The following is a 19,886-nucleotide window of genomic DNA, read 5'->3' as shown; positions in this document are numbered from 1 at the left end:
TTTCAGTTTTTAAAAACCAAAATTTGAAAACATGAATTGCATTGAATGAACGTTAAAATTTGTTCTTAGCAGAATCTGTATTTAATTAAGCTATATAGGCCTGAGAATTAAAAATTCAGGTCAAGCTCTTTGTCCATATGTAGTTGATGAAGTTGTTTTTTGTTTTTGTTGTTTTGCTTTTTAGGGCTGCACCTGTGGCATATGGACGTTCTCAGGCTAGGGATCAAATTGGAGCTGCAGCCGCTGGTCTATGCCACAGCCACAGCAATGTGGGATCCGAGCCATGTCTGTGACCCACACCACAGCTAACGGTAATGCCAGATCCTTAACCCACTGAGCTAGGCCAGGGATTGAACCTGTATCCTCATGGATACTAGTGGGATTTGTTTCTACTGAACCACAATGGGAACTCCTGATGAAGATATTTACTTGTGGCTAAGTAATACCTTAAAATTCTAAAATAAAGAAGCCCTAACTTTTGACTAGGTGTTTGTTAACATTTTCTTTTTTCATCTTACCACCCCATCAGCTAAAAAAATAATAATATACTTTCTAAAATGCTTTTAAGAGAAAAATATTGAGGACAATTTATGCAGATTTATTGAGCCAGAGAATTTTATTTTGTATTATAAACATGCAGAGTAAATGGAATGAATAGAAAAAAAAGTATGTTTTATATTAGATATTCTAAGTGCTGAAGAAATAATATAAGGCAGGAAAGCAGAGAGAGCATATAGGACATGACAAGGATAGAGAAGAAGGGTTGAAATTTTCGATGGGATGACATGAATAGCCAAATGCCTCATTGAGAAAGGGGGCCTTGAAGAAGGACTTGAAAGAAGTAATGAAGCAAGCCATGCAGATATTTAGGGGAAAGGCCTTCAGAGCCTTTGTTTTTACTTGAAATTAATAGCAAAGATCCTAAAGTAAGAACATGCTTGCAGTATTTCAGGAATGCTCAGGAGACCACTGTGGTTAGTGTGGTAGACAGTGAAGTCCTGGAGATGCGATGGGAGAGGGGTGGCAGAGAGCAGTTTGGTACATGAATCAGGAGTTCAGGCTGGAGATAATAGTTTGAGTGTCAGCAGCATATATGTTATATTTGAAGTTATGTGACTAGATGAAATTCACCAAGAGATTGACTTTGGATAGGGAAGAGAAAAATGTCTGGATAAAATAAACTGAGTTACTCTAATTTAAGAGTTGGAGGTTTGAGAAGGAATCAGCAAAGGAGACTAAGACTGAGAGTTCTTTCCTTTAGGATTATGCCTTTGTTGGCACGTGAAGTTTTGCATGTACTAACCCAGGTTTACCTCATCTCTTACCACTTTTCTTACTACTTATAGTTGTGAAAAATATATCATGCTCTCTTTCTGGGTTCTTTCTACATGATTTTCCATTTTCTGAAGCACTGTTTCTTTCCTCCTCCCTATTTAATTCCTTTATATCTTCTAGGATTCACCTCAACTGTAACTTCCTCAGGGGTCTGCCAGACGTGGTTTAGCTTCCCCTTCTATATACCCTACAGATAGATACCCAACCCTTCTCGCTCCCATTACTGCTCATGAGCACTTTCTCTCTTTGGACTGGAGTTACTTTCTTATCTCCTCCAGCAGATTATGGTCCCTGGTTCTATAATCTATTCATCATTTAAAGAATGTGCTAAAGCACAATGCTTAATCCTTGGTTAGCAGTTAAATATTTAATCAATTAGACAACCAGTCAAATAATTAGCCATAATAGAAAGAGAAGAGCCTTATATAAGCTCAGCCTTTGGAGACAGTGAGTAAAGTTGGAGTATAGAGCACGGTTTTTGTGAAATAAGCATCAGAGGAAGCAAGAAACATGTCAGCAAGCCCGAAGTTACCAGTATTTTTCTTATAGCAGTAAGGAATTTCTAGGTACAATTGCTTAATTAACTTTTTTTCTGTCTTCTTTACTGAAAAGCTGCCTGGCAAATATAATGTTTTACTAAGCAGGTAGAGAGAAGTATAGTGGATTCACTATTTTGAATGTTTATTTGCATGAGATTTTTTGAATACTTTATTCCTTTTTCATTTTCTAATAAACTACCCCAACCTGACAGGTGTTTGAGAGCTGCTGTTTTCATGGAGATGTGAATAAAGGAATAGTTTTAAATCAGAGGTCTTCCTATCAAGGGTGAACATTCTTAAGAGTCATGGAATTATTATGAAACTTAAGAGAGGCATAACTGGTCAGTGGAAGGGTGGAGACAGATTTGAAAACCAAAAAATTTTAAGGAATTTAAGGAGTGGAACTTTGAAAAGGTGTTAGGTAGAAATAAGGTTTCTTTGTTTATCAGAGTATTAAATGAAAATGCAGAGTTTTGAGTCACATTTAAAATAGTTTTAAAGTTTTGCTGAATGTTAAAAAGCATTTTTTTTTTGTAGCATGATCATAAATATTTGTAAGGTGAGATAACTACAACCTGTATGTGAAATATAATTTATTTTCAGTGTGGCACAGCTGAGCTGCATTTCAAATGGGAAGTAACATTGATAGGGAGCAGTCACGTTAAACAGTGTTCAAAAGAAAAAGCCCAAGTTTCAAAAAACATTTTATTCTGAATATTGTTCTCTGTATAGTATTAATTTTATTTTATTTTTATTTGTTTATTTATTTATTTATTTTTGCTTTTTAGGGCCGCACTCATGGCATGTGGAGGTTCCAGGCTAGGGGTTGAATTGGAATTATAGCCACAGCAATAGCAACGCCAGATCTGAGCCACATCTGTACCCTGCACCACAGCTCACGGCAACACCAGATCTTTAACCCACTGAGTGAGACCAGGGATTGAACCCGCAACGTCATGGTTCCTAGTCATATTTGTTTCTGCTGTGCCACAACGGGAACTCCAAATAGTATTCATTTTAAAAGTGTTTTCAGATCCAACTAAAGTTCAATTTAGAAATATACGTTGTATTTTTTGCTTACTTGAATAAAGCTTTAAGCATATTCAGTTAAAATACGCTGAGTTGTATATTTTTAAAGAGAAACTATTGAAAAGATTCCAAAATATTTGTTTGAACAGGCACTCAGCATCTCAATGAAAACTGTTGGAAAAGGAAAACTTTCAGTCATTCTGCTCTCTGAGTACCCAAGCCAACTGAACTGGTACAGTTAACACTTCTGTAAGATGTCAGGGGCCAAGAAATGTAGCACTTCCTGGACTGCTTTTCAACAGGCCTCCCAGCCAACTTAGTGGCTAATGTTAATACCATTGAGTTTTCAGAGTAATAACTACAAGTAGAATATCTACATCTCTTCTTATCAGTGTCACACTCATTAGTCTCTATTAGTAATCCTTTTTTTTTTTTTAGGGCTGCACCTGCGACATATGGAAGTTCCCTGGCTAGGGATCAAATCAGAGCTACAGCTGCTGGCCTACCCACAGCCACAGGAACACGGGATCCAAACTGCGTCTGTGATCTGTGCCACAGCTCATGGCAACACTGGATCCTTTACCCACTGAGCAAGGCCAGGGATCCAACCTGCATCCTCACGGATACTAGTTGGATTGGTTACCAATGAACCACAATGGGAACTCCCTCTGTTAGTAATCCTTGATGAGCTTAAATCTCTGCTTCATATTGACATTAGAACTGTAGTTTGTTCTTCAGTTTTGTAGGGTGTCATTCTTACAAAACACTAAGGGAACGCCCTGTGCAGTGTGGCCCAAACTGTCTTCCAGACTGAAATATTTCTACATTGGTTTTTAGTACTACTGAGTGTCACAGTAGAGATTTAAATTATTTAGAACACTTTAAAGGGAGTTCCTGTCATGGCGCAGTGGAAATGAATCTGACCAGGACCCATGAGGTTGCGGGTTTGATCCCTGGCCTCGCTTAGTGGGTTAAGGATCTAGCATTGCCATGAGCTGTGATATAGGTCGCAGATGCGGCTCAGATCTGGCATTGCTGCGACTGTGGCATAGGCTGGAGGCTGTAGCTCAGATTAGACTCCTAGCCTGGAAACCTCCATATGCCGTGGGTGCAGCCTGAAAAGCAAAAACCAACAACAACAACAAAAAAAAAAAACACTTTAATGCTTTGTGAGGAATGGTAGTTATTTCAGGCTACCAAATTTTAAAATAGTTATATTCAGCCTCTGACCCTTTAGTTTTCATTGTATGCCCTTGAGAATTACTGACACCACTGAATTCATTTAGCAGTTATATGCTTGGTATAAATAGTATGTCATGTTGATCTCTATATCCACATATTTGCTTTAGTAAGTGCTCTCAGATATTTGTTGGGTTTAGCTAAAAAGTGCCCACTGTATTTAGGTGGTGGTGTGGAGAGTAATAATAAAAGAAAGATTCAAAGATTCTATATGCTAACTAGAAAGACTAGACTAAATTTAGTATCTGTGTTACCATTTCTCTAATATCACAGAGTTATTTGGAAAAATAGCATAAACTAAAATTCCAGTCACTTGGGGGAGTTCCCATCATGGCTCTGCGATAACGAGCCCGACTAGTATCCATGAGGACATGGGTTTGATCTCTGGCTTCCCTCAGTGGATTAAGGATCCCGAGTTGCTGTAGCTATGGTCCAGCCCAGCAGCTATAGCTCTGATTCAACCCTTGGCCTGGGAAATTCCATATGCCACTAGTGTGGCCCTAAAATACAAATGAAATGAAATTCCAGTCACTTGGTTTTTCAATTGCTTCCCACAAGGTTAGATTAATGATATCTGCAAAAACGGTTACCACACTCTGGTAAATTTCAAGCTTATTTTAGAACCATAAATGTAGAAGACTTATACAGAACCAATGATAAATCTCTTGGCTTTTTGTCCCTTTATTATTTGGATCTGTGTATACCAAATATATACAATTTGGGATGCGCCGTCATTCGTAACTTCAAGGGATCTAAGGCATATGGTCATTTCATGCACCTCTGCCTGGTCTTTACATTTGGGTAGTTTATAACTGCAAGAAATGGAGTTTCAATAAGAAACTGAAGGGGTTAATGACTGGAAATAATGACTGAAAACCAGAATCTGGAGTCGATTGGAACACAGTTATGAGAAGAAAGCATACATATAATAGTAGCATAATAGGGCATATTACTGAAATTTAAGAAAAGTGGAATAAGACAAAATATCTCTAGTGTCGGGATGTTCCATTTAATATTTACTTGGGATGAGTTTCACAAGGGAGATGGCTGAAATCACTAATCCTTAGTATATGAACCAAGAAATAGGAATTGTGTTTATCATCGGAAGTAACTTTGGGCCATAAAGAAGGAATAGAGACTCTTTAGTAGAGGAACATTTTTGTCTGTAATTTCTCTGATTTAGTGCCAAGTGCTTTTTAAGAGAATATTCAAAGCTGTATCTGTTTAAGTTTGATTGTTAAAAACTGTCAGCTGCTATATTTCTTTTTAATAACTGATCGGAGCTCTTTCTGTCAGGTCTCCTCTATTGCTAAATTCCTTAAGTTTAAAAAAGTGTATTTAAAGTAATAGCACTATGAAACAAAAGTTTTATTTTGAGGACTGGGTAATACTTCTTTTGTGACATTTTCTTTTCCCACCAAAAGTGAGAAGTAAATGCCTTGCCTTGGTACATCCCATTTCTAATGGAGGACAAGAAGTTATTTTCTTCAATGGCTGACATCCAGAATTTCTGCCTGAACGTTCTTTGTCAAGTGTATATTCCCTTCTCTAGGCCTTTCTATATAGAGCCCACAAACATCGTCAATGTGAATGATGTCATTCAGAGGGTTAGTGACCATGCCTCTGCCATGAACAAGAGGATTCATTACTACAGCCGGCTCACCGCTCCTGCAGACAAGGCACTGGTAAGGGGCAAAGCATTGCTGATTGTCTAAGTTAAATTGAAATGAACAGTGAACAACATGAGCCAGGGCAACTCCCAGTGGTTGAACTTTTTGCTGGCCACATTCCAAGGACAGCATCATGGAAAATCAAAGATATTAATTAATACATATCTTACATCTCAGGCTAGTTCATTCTTAATAGGCCTGGCATAGAAAACTTGAAACAATCTTTGTGTTGACAACAGCCTAGAGATTTCTTAGATTAAATTCTGCTAATCCACAATCCTAGGAGCTTTGAGGATGATGAAATATTGAAATAGTTTAAGTCATTGATTAGTAAATAATAATAACAGGTTCTGGTTAGTCTATTCAGTTTTTAAGTTTGAAGCTACAAGAGAAAAATGTTTTTAGAGATTTTCTACAGGGGTGAGAAACTGAAATATACGCATGCATATATATATAATATTTTCCTGTTTGGTAATGTCCTTTTATGGATCAAAAACAAGGGTCAAAGGGCAAATACTAAACATGTGAAGCTTTTTGGGCAACGTGCTGTCATGTATTCTTTTCCACTTTTGTTTTATAATCATTAAAAATATAAAAGCTGGAGTTCCCGTCGTGGCGCAGTGGTTAACGAATCCGACTAGGAACCATGAGGTTGCGGGTTCGGTCCCTGCCCTTGTTCAGTGGGTTAACGATCCAGCGTTGCCATGAGCTGTGGTGTAGGTTGCAGACGCAGCTCGGATCCTGTGTTGCTGTGGCTCTGGCATAGGCTGGTGGCTACAGCTCCGATTCAACCCCTAGCCTGGGAACCTCCATATGCCACGGGAGCGGCCCAAGAAATAGCAAAAAGGCAAAAATAAATAAATAAATAAATAAAAGCTATCCTTAGCAAAGGGCCTGTAAAAAAAATCAGGAATAATTTTTTCCCCTAATTTTTTCACCTTTTCCTTCCCTGGGTCTTTACATCAGTAGTTATAGTAAAGTCTTTGTTCCATATTAGAATTGTCTAAGCCCTCTGGAGAGTAGAAGTAATACAGTATCCCTGGGTCTAGTTCAAACCTCCTAGAGGATGTATTTGTAGACTCAAACTTCATAGATATCAACTGGGCCAGTCTAGGCCTGAGTGTATGTTGATCGCCTGGAAATTAAGACAGCATTGTACACCAAATTGAATCCATTTTGTTAACTGACAGGTAAGCCTAGTAAATCAAAGTATATAAACAGTGACCTAAAATTAACGGAGTAATATGACCATTTTTAATGATTGTGTGCATACACTCACACTCATTTTCTGAGAGTCCCAAAATTATTTCTCCTAAAAGATTTTTTTTTTTTTTTAATGCCCTCACCCACAGCATATGGAAGTTCCTGGGCCAGAGAGTGAATCCAAGCCACAGCCGCAACCTATGCCACAGCTGCGACAATGCCAGATCCCTTAACCTCCTGTGCCAGATCCTTTAACCCACTGCGCTGGACAGGGGATCAAACCCACACCTCTGCAGCGACCTGCGCCCCATTGCAGTCAGGTTCATAACCCACTGTACCACAGTGGGAACTCCCCTAGAAGATTTTTAAAGGAAGAACAATATGAAACTGTAGGTGTCAGGTCTTTACAGAGTTATACTTTTTATTCTAAAAATTTCCCCATTTACCTTAATATTTTTATCCTAAAAATAGAAAGGTGGTAAATTATTTGGCTACCAACATCTCCTAAACCCTTGCTAATAAAAATGTGACTTGCACAGGCCAGCAATATCAGTATCATGGAGAGCTTGTTAAAATTGACAAATCTCAGTCCTTACTCCAGATCTACTGAATCAAAATCTATATTACAGGAGTTCCCGTTTTGGCATGGCGGAAAAGAATCCGACTAGGAACCATGAGGTTGCCGGATCGATCCCTGGCCTCGCTCAGTGGGTTAAGGATCCGGCGTTGCTGTGAGCTGTGGTGTAGGTTGCAGACACTGCTCGGATCTGGTGTTGCTATGGCTGTGGCATAGGCCGGCAGCAACAGCTCCAATTAGACCCTTAGCCTGGGAACCTCCATACGCCGAGGGGAATGGATCTAAAAAGACAAAAAAACAAACAAAAAAACCAACAACAACAACAAAAAGAAAAAAACCTGTATTACAAATTCTCTGTGTGAAACCCAGGAACATTCAAATTTGAAAAGCACTGTCCGAGACTAATGACAAAGTGTAGGATCCAATCCTCCAGCATTTCTCTTTCTCCTAAGAATTTCTTATTTCTTCTAATCCTGCATCAATAACTTTCAGTTTTCACTTTTTCTGAACTTAGTTTGGTAGCTATCATGATTTACCCCCTGCCTGATGCAGACATGGTCTTGCCCCCTTTTTCCTTTTGCTCCATAGTAAAAGACAGCAGAACTCAGACCCAAGAGGACTGAGGATAGAGAGAAGGCAGCAGACCTATCTCCACATAACTTTTGTATTTCTAGGAAATAGTTGTTTCCAAAGCCACACCAGGCATAGCATTCAGGATGATGTTTACAAGACACCACCAATCATATGCATAGAAGAGGTTTTGATGCTTTTTTCTTTTTGCACCAGTTCGTACATAGCCTGTCTACCTACTGAGGCCTAATGTTCCATCATTTCCTTGAAGTCTTTCCCAATTATTTTAGTCTCCATTATTATAATTATTATTTTTTTTTCATTCCTATATTCCAGAGTTGAACACTTAATTTTTATTCTTACAGCCTTGTCTAATTTCCTCATATGTTTTCCACTTGGAATTTAAACATCTTGAAGTTAGGGGCTGTAATTTTTTTTTTTCTTGAATGCTAAGCCTAACACAAAGTGGCACATTTACATACTGATATATAATTCTTAGCTTATACCAGTCAGCTCCTGTGTCTTTAATATTATATGTAAGGACTGCATATTCTCAAAAGACTCTTCTCAGGGAGATGGGAAGAATTCCATCAGGGAACTATATTTTTTTCCCTACCAAAAAAGGGAGACAGAATTAGAAGAAATGTGTCAGGGTAAGGTGGGAGCTATATGTATAAGAAATATATATCTATTCAGTCATTCTCTTTCTGTACATCTTCAGCTTCTCTATTGGCTCCCTCCTTTTGCTTACATCTTCCGTTCTTAGGAGTCCATGCTTTGCCTTTTCCTTGAGCCACTGTAGCTCATCTTTTTCTTCTGCTACCATAGCATTTAAAGAATAGTCTTTATATTTTTATTTATTTATTTTTATTAAAGTATATTTGATTTACAATGTTGTGCCAATTTCTGGAATAGTCTGTACTGTTCCTTTATGTCCCTTCTATTGACTCCTCAATTCTTTATAGTTTGAGTTCCCTTCCAGCCTCTCTGCTAAAACCACTTTCACATAGGAGTTCAGTGGCTACTTGATTCTTTAAATTCCCCTCACTCTATGTGAAAGTATCCTTCATCTAGAATTACTTAATCTCAGTCTTTGCCATCTCTTCTTCCTCCTGTCTCATGAAAATGGAGAGAAAAAATACTGACAGTTGCATATTCTAGGAATTCATTCTCATTTCAATGGAAAGTTTATTGTGTTTACATTTAAACTCTTACTCCTTTAGATCTACTGTATTTGAAGAACTATTTTATATTCATTCATCATAGATACAGACTCTACTTGTTTATGATATTTAGAAGTGTGTCTAGAGTCAGATACTTTGTTCTGTAGAAAACATCCTGTTTTGGACATTTACTGGTTCTAACATTTCTCTTCTTTTTTAACCAGATTGCCCCGGATCATGTAGTTCCAGCTCCAGAAGAGTGCTATGTGTATAGTCCATTAGGTTCTGCTTATAAACTTCAGAGTTACACTGAAGGATATGGTAAAAACACCAGTTTAGTAACCATGTGAGTAAAACTACTTTTTGGAGCATAACTTAAACTATATATAAATAAAACTTATTGACTATTTTAATTTTTGTCTTAAACTGTTTGAAGAGTCAAACTTCATCTTTTTACTACTATTACTCTGTTTTCAGTTTTATGATTTGGAATACCATGATGGGAACATCTATACTAAGTATTCCTTGGGGCATAAAACAGGTAATATAATTTTCAGCACACTTTCTGCTGGAATTTTTTTCTCTTTGTACTGGAAGTTTTACAACAGAGGTTTTAATAAATCTACATAAAATTTACTAAAGAAAGTAGACGATGTATTTAATTATACATTAGTTTTTATCATAATTGTTTAGGGAACATAATGTTTGCATATGAATGGATTCTAACATATTATATATTCTTCCATATTTTTATTTTTAAACAGGCTGGGTTTACTACTGGAATGATTGTCATCATACTGATGGGCCTTTTAACACTTTATTGCTGCTACAGAGTAGTGAAATCACGAGCTATGATATGTAAGAATTTGCCACTGTAAAAATAATGATATGGATAGTAGTTTCTATCAAGGCAGATCACTAATGTGTACATTTCACAAGTGTGTTAACTATTTTGTGCATAAATATTTACTTCTCTAATTCATAACATTTGGCTGAACTGATATGTTAATGAATTTAGTGGCTGCCAATCTGAGAGAGTCTAGGAGTTCTTTGAAGAATGCATTCACTTTGGTACTAATATCCTCATAAGAATAATTTTAAAAGTCAGATATATACATAGTCTTTTTAGGGCCACACCCATGGCATATGGCGGTTCCCAGACTAGGGGTCAAATCAGAACTGTAGCTGCTGACCTATACCACAGCAACAGCAATGTGGGATCTGAGCTGCATCTGTGACCTACACCACAGCTCACAGCAATGCCGGATCCTTAACCCACTGAGCAAGGCCAGGGATCTGACCTGCATCCTCATGGATACTAGTCAGATTGGTTTCTGCTGCACCATGATGGGAACTCCTTAGAAGTCATATTTTAAAAATGAGGTCTTTTCCAGGAATAAATTGAGAATTCTATGATTCTTATCAGTTAACAGTGACTTGTTTTGACTTATCCCTACCAAAAGTTCTAAATGTTGGATTATCCTAAAAGTAAAAATTGTAAATACAAAAATGTGAGCAATATGTCCTTTATAATGAGTTCTCAAAGTTGTACCAATGCATTACTTCCACTCACTTCTATAAATTCTAGATCAGGGAAATACCTTTTTAGATTATTTTAAAATAGCTTAGGACCTAAATAGACATGTGATAATTCATTGAACCTTGGCAAATATGAATCAACAGACCAGGCTTTGCCTCCAATTTTTTTCTGTCTCCATTATAAGCTGTGATATATTTTCTCTTAATTGTATTATTTATTCATATCCTGTTCCTCATTATACACAAATCTCTTGATACTCTTATAAATCTGCTAAATTCTTCATATGATATAGGCACTTAGCCCTTTACCTATTATATTTTGTCAATTTCTTTCCCATTCAATATTTTAATGACTTTTTTATGATAAAAAAAAGTTCTGCCAATATTTTCTATTGTTGATAGAAAAGGATAACCTTTCGGGTTCTATTTTTACATTGTCCTCTGTATTATCTTTTATTTTATTTTATTTTATTTTATTAATTTTTTTTTCTTTTGTCTTTTTGCCTTTTCTAGGACCGCACCCATGGCATATGGAGGTTCCCAGGCTAGGGGTTTAATCAGAGCTATAGCCACTGGCCTATGCCAGAGCCACAGCAACACGGGATCCAAGCTACTTCTGCGACCTGGATCCTTAACCCACTGAGCAAGGCCAGGGATCGAACCCGCAACCTCATGGTTCCTAGTCGGATTTGTTAACCACTGAGCCATGATAGGAACTTCTGTTATTTATTTTAAATTCTTAATTGTCTGAAATTTCTTTATTTGAAGTATAATTGATATGCAATATTATTTATATTGTACATCAACTGTACTTCAACTATATACTTCAACTATTGATGTATACTTGAAGTATAGTTACAGGTGTACAATATAGTGATTCATAATTTTTAAAGGTTATGTATTCCATTTATGGTTATTATAGGGAGTTCCCATCATGACTTAGCAGTAATGAACCCGACTAGTGTCCATGAGGATGCAGGTTTGATCCCTGGCCTCGCTCAGTGGGTTAAGGATACGGCGTTGCCATGACCTGTGGTGTAGGTTGCAGATGTGACTCGTATCTAGCATTGCTGTGGCTGTGGTGTAGGCTGGCAGCTGCAGTTCCAATTTGACCCCTAGCCTGGGAACTTCCGTATGCTGCAGGTGCAGCTCTAAAAAGACAAAAATAAATAAATAAGTTATTATAAAATACTGGCCATATTCCCATGTTTTACAATATATCCTTGTAGCTTATTTTATACATAATAGTTTGTATCTCTTAATATTGCCCTTCCCTGCTTCCCTCATTGTCTGAAATTTAAATTGGCATGTGGTATGAAGTATAACTCAGTAAAACATTCCTCTAAATTATTATTATGTGTGCCAAATATTGTTGGATAATATCTACTGTCCTTTATTGATGATTTTGTCTAGGCTTGGTTTATTACTTGCTTTTATTAATTATAAAATTTTATGATACTATAATCTACTTCTTAGATCATCTGTACTGTTTTATTGACCTACATTTCTTTTTAATGTATTTGTTCTATAATGCTTTAATTACTGGTATTTCATAATATGTTCTAATATCTTGTTGAAATACCTTTAATCTTTTGCTAAATATTTTGAATTAATTTGTAGAACACAAATTATGAATATGGAATATATGGTTAACATCTAATTTTACTCATTCTCTTTTATTTTTATCTAGCATCAGTGGATACCACCACCTGGGAATATCCAGATGTCTGCAGATATTATTTTGGCTCCTTTGGGCAGTGGTCGAGTCTTCTTTTCTCCTTGGTGTCTCTTATTGGAGCAATGATAGTTTATTGGGTGCTTATGTCTAATTTTCTTTTTAATACTGGAAAGTTTATTTTTAGTAAGTATCCATATTATATGCCTTAACACAATTGCTTTCTGATAAAATAACTACTGTAACATTTTATTTATTTATTTCCTTTTTTTTTTTTTTTTTTTTGTCTTTTTGCCTTTTCTAGGGCCGCTCCCACAGCACATGGAGGTTCCCAGGCTAGGGGTCTAATTGGATCTGTAGCCGCCAGCCTACGCCAGAGCCACAACAACGTGGGATCCAAGCAGCTTCTGCAACCTACACCACAGCTCATGGCAACGCCAAATCCTTAACCTACTGAGCAAGGCCAAGGATCAAACCCACAACCTCATGGTTCCAAGTCAGATTCGTTAACCGCTGAGCCGTGACGGGAACTCCATACTGTAACGTTTTAGTTTCAGTCTTTATTCTAGACTTGAGATTAATAAAGTAAAAAGTAATATTTATAATTCTGGAAGATATACTTGATTCAATTAGCTTTCTGGTTATGATCTCAAATACATCAAATACATCATGTATGTTCATTTTGAAAAACTAATTTTGGGATAAATGATATTTTTTTCAAATTCTCTAATATAAAATATTTCTAGGTTTCAGTAGGTATTTTAAGCATTTTTTTCATTCTATACCACAAAATTTTAGTTTAACAGAAAAGTTTGTGAAGTTCATTTACATGCTAAACTTCACATGGTATTTACATGGAACTTTACATGGTATTTGTTGCTAAAGAATTTGATGTGGAATCTCAAAGAAACAACTTTCAGTCACATGTTTTCAAAATATCAAGATCTAAAATTAGGAAACAAAAAAAATAAAATAAAATTAGGAAACAGTAGAATAATGGAAATTATTTGGTAAATATATTATTTACATACCACAGAGTTGTAATTCACCCACATCAGCTATTTGAATTCTGAAAGGAGTCTTAGAAATTTAGACCAAATACTTTTACAATATTCTTAAATTGGTTAAAGTTCTTTTTTTATTTTTTTGCTTTTTAGGGCCGCACTTGCGGCATATGGAGATTCCCAGGCTAGGGGTCAAATCAGAGCCACAGCAACATGGGATCCAAGCCACATCTGCAGCCTACACCACAGCTCACAGCACTGCTGGATCCTTAACCCACTGAGCAAGACCGGGGATTGAACGCACATCCTCATGGATACTAGTCAGGCTCCTTACCGCTGAGCCGCAACAGGAACTTCCAAGTCCATTTTATATTAAGATTCCAAATATTTTTCCTGATGACTGATAGACCTAAAGCTTAGTATATGTTTAGCTGGGTTTATATAGATGTTTAGCTAGATTTACATAAAAAACAAATTTCAAAATAAGTTCTAACATAATTACAATAGCTAATTTCCCTAAGTTCTTTTGAGGGACAGGTGAGTGAGGTAAATAAATTCTGTTTTTATTTTAAAGAATAAAATTAGCATTTTAATTAAGTTCTTTTTATTAGCAAGCATTTTTATTGTATGAAAAATTATGAAGTGTTTCAAACTATCAAAAAGACGCAGAAACTAATATATATACCAGTGTACCCACTAACTAGTTTTCTTGTTATAATATTTTGCCGTATTTACATTAGTTCTCTGTTCTTATAGACATATAATTGAAGCCCCTCATGTTCTCCTTCTCAGCCTCATTTTCCTTCTTCCCTAATTTTGGTACAAAATATGGTACATGCATGTTTTTGTTCTCCTACTATATAAATATATAAGCAACATATAGTATTGTTTTGCATGTTTTTAATCTATATTAATGCTTTTGCAACTTTTTGCCACATTCATCTTCAGTAATACATTATTCTAGTTCAGTTTCACTGCTTTATTATGTAGCATGAATATACCATGCCTTCTTTATCCATTCTTTTGCTGATATTTGTTTTCAGTTATTTTGCTCTTACAAACAAGACTTTGTTTAATATCATTGTTTGTTTCCTTGTGTGTATATGTGGGAGAGGTTTTTCCAACTATGTACCTCTAAGACAAATTTCTGAAACAGAATATTCACATTTTCAACATTACTAGAAATTACCAAATTATTGTTTATCATCCTTATACCAGTCACACTCCTACCAACAGTGTATAAAAGTTCTCCTTATTCCATATCCTCATCTACACTTGGTATTATCAGACTTAAATTTTGCCAGTTGGGATATAGGTTTTAATTTGCATTTCTCCTCATAAGAAGTAACACTAGACATCTTTTCTTAATTATATTGGATTTTAGATAGCTTTTTCATATCTTTTGCCTATTTTTCTATTGGATTGATGGTCTTTTTTCATGTTTATTTTTAGGTGCTCTTTGTAAAGTCTGGATACTAATATTTTATTCATTATTGTATGGAAATATCTCCACTTTGTGTATGGTGGCTCTGTTGTTCAGAAGTTTTTTGTTTGTTTTTGCCTTTTCTAGGGCCGCTTCTGCGGCACATGGAGGTTCCCAGGCTAGGGGTCTAATCGGAGCTGTAGCTGCGGGCCTACACCAGAGCCACAGCAACGCGGGATCCGAGCCATGTCTGCAACCTCCATCACAGCTCACAGCAACGCTGGATCCTTAAACCCACTGAGCAAGGCCAGGGATCAAACCCACAACCTCATGGTTCCTAGTTGGATTCGTTAACCACTGAGCCACAATGGGAACTCCTGTTTTGTTTCTTTTTTACTTTCAAACTACTCAGTCTTTTTGATTATGGTCTATAACTCTTCCACATACATTTTAGAATCACCTTGTCAAATTCCACAAAAAATTCCAATCAGAATTTGATTGAAATTGTACTGAATTTATCAGTTACTATACCATAAGCTATCAACCACTACCATAATTGATGTCATTAGGGTACTGAATTTAAGATTTGATTGGCATTGCATTGGATTTATAGATGTGGAAAGAATAATATCATTAGGATATTGAGTCTTACTATCCATGATCATGGCATGGAGTAGTTCTCCATTTATTTAGGTCTTTTAAAATATCTTGTAAATTTTCATTGATAAAAGTCTTGCATATCTTTTAAACTTATTTTATTCTCAGTACCCTAAATTTTTTTGTGTTTAAAGCCATTTTGGTTTAATATTCAAACATTCATATTTTATCACAGAAAATTTCAAACATGTACAAAGTAGAAGAACATATAAGGAACTGTCATGTTCCCCCTACCCATTGTCAACAATTATTAACATTCTGCCATTCTTGAATCAGATGGTACCAATGTTTCTCAACCTTTTTTCCCACTATTGCTCTTTTAAGGAGCCTTTTTAGGCATTTTTTCCTAATTGCCTTCCCATGAAATTCTATTTTCACAGATACAGTGTATATCCATTTATAAACTGTATATTTTTCTGTCCTTTATACGTAAAAAGAGTAAATTTTTTTCATCCCTTAGAAATGAATTTTTTCCCTTGTAGGTAATAGTGTTATACATTTAGAAAACATGATCATGCCTATACCCACTCTAGAATTCGCTTTTTTAGATAGAATTTACCTTCATTGAAATACACAAATCTTGATCATATAGATTTTTTTTTTTCTTTTTCGTTGGCACCCACATCATGTGGAAGTTCCCAGGCCAGGGACTGAACCCACACCACAACAGCCACCCATGCTGCTGGAGTGACAGTGCCAGATCCTTCACCCACTGTGCTACAAGAGAACTCCATTGGCCATACAATTTTGACAGATGGATACATCGATGTAACCCACACCTCCTTCATGAAACTAGTGATATATTCTTTAATTATAAGAAATTTAGAGTATTTGTTGCTATTATAAAAGAACCTAGTTAACTTTTTAATTGTTGTCTTTCATCTAGCAAATATATTGAGCTCTTACTGCTTATAATTTTGTAAATCCACTTTGAGTTTTATATTTAGATAGTTATGTCATCCATGAATAATGAAAACATCTTCCTATATAGTTATTATTTTTTAAATAATTCATAGATACATTTATCTTTTTTAAACTGTAAAGTTGTATAGGTGCAGTGTTCGTAGACATCCTTATATTGTTCCTGAGGAAATCTAATGTTTCACCATTAAATATTATGTTGGTTGTAGGATCTTGGTTGTACCTTTAGTAATTTAATGATGTTCCAGCCTATTGTTTTCTTAACGATTTTTATTGATGTGTGCTGGATTTCATCAAATATTTAATCTGTATCTCTTAAAATGATTGTAAAGCTTTTCTCCTTTAAATTCACCATATTAACAATTTAAAGGAGAAAAGCTTTACAATCATTTTATATATTTAGTCACTTATGATGGAACATGATAATGTGAGAAAAAAGAATCTATTCATGTGTGTAATTGAGTCACCATACTATACGGTAGAAAATTGACAACACTGTAAACCAGCTATAATGAGGAAAAAATAAAAAACATTATTTTTAAAAAAATCTGAAAAAAAAATTATTATTAATATGGTGAATTCTGTGCATATATTTTGTAATATTTAAATCATTCTTGGCATTCCCATCATGGCTCAGTGGAAACAAATCTGACTAGCATCCTTGAGGATGCAAGTTCGATCCCTGGCCTTACTCAGTGGCTTAAGGATCCAGTGTTGCCGTGGGCTGAGGTGTACGTCGCAGATGCAGCTTGGATCCCATGTTGCCGTGGCTATGGTGTAGCCCGGCACCTTTAGCTCTGATTTGACCCTAGCCTGGGAACCTCCATGTGCCATGGGTGTGGCCCTGAAAAGACAATAATAATAATAATAATCAATCAATCATTGTTATGTTCTGGGATAAACATAAATTAGTTTGTAAGTCATGGTGTATTTTTTAAATTTTCCTACTGAATTTAGTTTACTTATGGAAGGAGTTGGACTAATATTTAGGACATTCGTGTCTTTTCGTAAGAGTTATTGGCCTAGAGTTTTTTTCTTTCTCATATTGTCCTTATTGAGCCTTGGTGTATTAGGGTTGCTATGACAGATTACCATAAACTATTTCTCTTAAAACAAGAGAAATTTATTCTCTCATGGTCCTGGAAACTAGAAGTCTGAAATCAAAGTGTGTATAGGGCCCTCTGCTTCCTCTGAAGCCATTAGAGAAGAAGCCTTCCTTGCCTCTTCCTAATTTCCTAGATTGCTGGCAGTCCTTGGCATTCCTTGTCCTGTAGCTACATCATTCCGGTTTCAGCCTGTATCTTCACATGGTCATCTCCCTTCAGTGTCTTTGTGTCCAAATGTTCCTGTTCTTTTTAAGACCTTGAAAAACGTATGGTCTCCAAATGAGACAGGTTGGGAGGGTGGGGGGATGCCCTGAGGGTTTGGGATGGAAATGCTATAAAATTTGGTTGTGGCATGCGGGGGGGGGGGGGGGGGGGGACTAGATTATTTTTACATGAGAGATTCTATTATAAAATTGACAAAACTTAAAAAAAAAAAACAAAACAGGACACTAGTCATTGAATTTAAGCCCTACCCTAATCCAGTATAACCTAATCTTAACCTGATTATATCTGCAAACTGATTCAAAGTAAGGTCACATTGGACATAGATTTGGGGCAAGGTTCCTGGTGGACATAGATTTGGGGTAAATACTATACAACCCAGTATTTGGTATAGAGGTTTTCTAGCCTTATATAAGTCTTTGACATCAGAAATTACATAAAGATTTATAACCTCCAATCTCTAATAATTCCTGGAGATACTGTAAAAATCTAGAGCACTATTTTATCTTGAGAAGCATATAATGGAGGTAAATAATTACATATTAAACTTACTTTATGACTTAAAATCTAGCATTTTTTACTATCTAAGTTTTACATCAATTTTATTATTGCTTACTGAGGTTATAAAAGGTTAACAAAGTAAATTTCCTCAGGCAAGTAAGAATATATATATATATATATATATATATATGCTCTCGGGTATCTGCATATGCATATATATATATATATATATATACACACACATACACTCAGGTATCTGCATATGCTTTTTATTTTGCTACTACCTTTAGTATATCTTAGTAGTACTGAGAGTTCTCATTTGTGGTTCAGTGGGTTAAGCACCCCACAATGTCTCTGTGAAGATGCAGGTTTGATCTCTGGCTTCACTCAGTGGGTTAAAGATCTGGTGGTGTGTGGCTGCAAGCTGTGGCATAGGTCACAGATACAGCCATTTCTAGTGCTACCATGGCTGTAGCATAGGCCGCAGTTGCAGCTCCAGAGCAACCCCAACCTGGGAGCTTCCATATGCGGTAGGTATGGCCATAAAAAGAAAAAAAACAAAAAAAAAAAACCTTAATGGTGCATGTGAACAATAATTACAATATAGCCTTCAGTTTATAAAAAGCATGTCCTATGCTTTGTAAAAACTTTAGGCGATTTTCCAGATAAATTCAGCTGTTGAGTCTTGGCTTTCCCCCTTTTGCAGACTTTAGCACTTTACTATATATTTTATAATTATACTTATATAAATTAGTGTGAATATGGGGGGTGTTGCACATTATGTTGCTTTCAGGGCTTTTAGCTAAATTCAGCCTTGTGGTAGTTTTTTTTAATAACATTTTCAGAGTTCTCTGGTGCCCTAGCAGGTAAGGACTCGGCATTGTTACTGCCGTGGCTCGGGTTCAGTCCCTGGCCCAGGAACTCCCACATGCCACAAGTATGGCCAAAAAATAAAAAATAAAAATAAAGAATTCTTCAATCATGTAAAAATTTTCCACTCTGGGACTCTGACACCAATGACACTATTCTTATACTAGAAAAACCTTAAGAAGGTGAAGCTGTCTTAATGAAATAGTCTTGGTTCAATGTGCTAGGGTAGTATTACCACACTGTAGATAATAAATGATTCTTATAGATAAAATGCTTTAGAGGGTGATTGATTTAGCATCTTTCATTTGGCATTAAACTATATTTTCCCCTTAATTTTTAGATTTTATTCATCACATTAATGACACAGATGCTGTACCAGGTACCAATGATAGCAACCCTGGTAAGTAGTTTGGAATTGAAAGTTTGACTTGTTTCTATATTCATATTCTTGCTTCAAAAAGGATTTAAGATAAAAGTCATAACTTTATTTTAGGTAAATGACTGCACAAAATCATTATGTTAACTAAGCCACTATTAAATTGTTAGTAGTCAATATGTTAAAAAAAAAAACTCCGCAAAAATTTGTGTTAATGTGAATTAAACAATATTTACTTTGTATTATACAGTTCACAGTTATAATTCA

General features: G+C 35.9%; 1 protein-coding gene across 12 annotated transcripts in view; it reads left to right on the top strand.

Moving 5' to 3' along the window:
• Positions 1-19,886, top strand: part of SLC38A9 (solute carrier family 38 member 9) — a 219,253-nt gene that overhangs the window by 35,558 nt on the left and 163,809 nt on the right. For 9 of the 12 annotated variants that reach the window (XR_002339779.1, XR_001301809.2, XM_021077047.1 and 6 more), the window contains 6 exons: positions 5,695-5,827; positions 9,550-9,671; positions 9,803-9,866; positions 10,090-10,183; positions 12,555-12,725; positions 19,584-19,643. Coding sequence is in view for 8 of the 12 variants with exons in the window: in XM_021077047.1 (XP_020932706.1) it covers positions 5,695-5,827; positions 9,550-9,671; positions 9,803-9,866; positions 10,090-10,183; positions 12,555-12,725; positions 19,584-19,643 (644 nt within the window). In the remaining 4 variants the exon portion in view is untranslated. Of the gene's footprint in view, positions 1-5,566; positions 5,828-9,549; positions 9,672-9,802; positions 9,867-10,089; positions 10,184-12,554; positions 12,726-19,583; positions 19,644-19,886 lie in introns of all 12 variants that reach the window. The other 3 variants (XR_002339781.1, XR_002339780.1, XM_013984782.2) reach the window with 1 other exon arrangement.

Source organism: Sus scrofa, chromosome 16 (genome assembly GCF_000003025.6).
Source record: "Sus scrofa isolate TJ Tabasco breed Duroc chromosome 16, Sscrofa11.1, whole genome shotgun sequence".
Classification (NCBI taxonomy): Eukaryota; Metazoa; Chordata; class Mammalia; order Artiodactyla; family Suidae; genus Sus; species Sus scrofa.
Note: the sequence above shows the minus strand (reverse complement) of the source record. Positions and strands in the feature narration are given on the sequence as shown.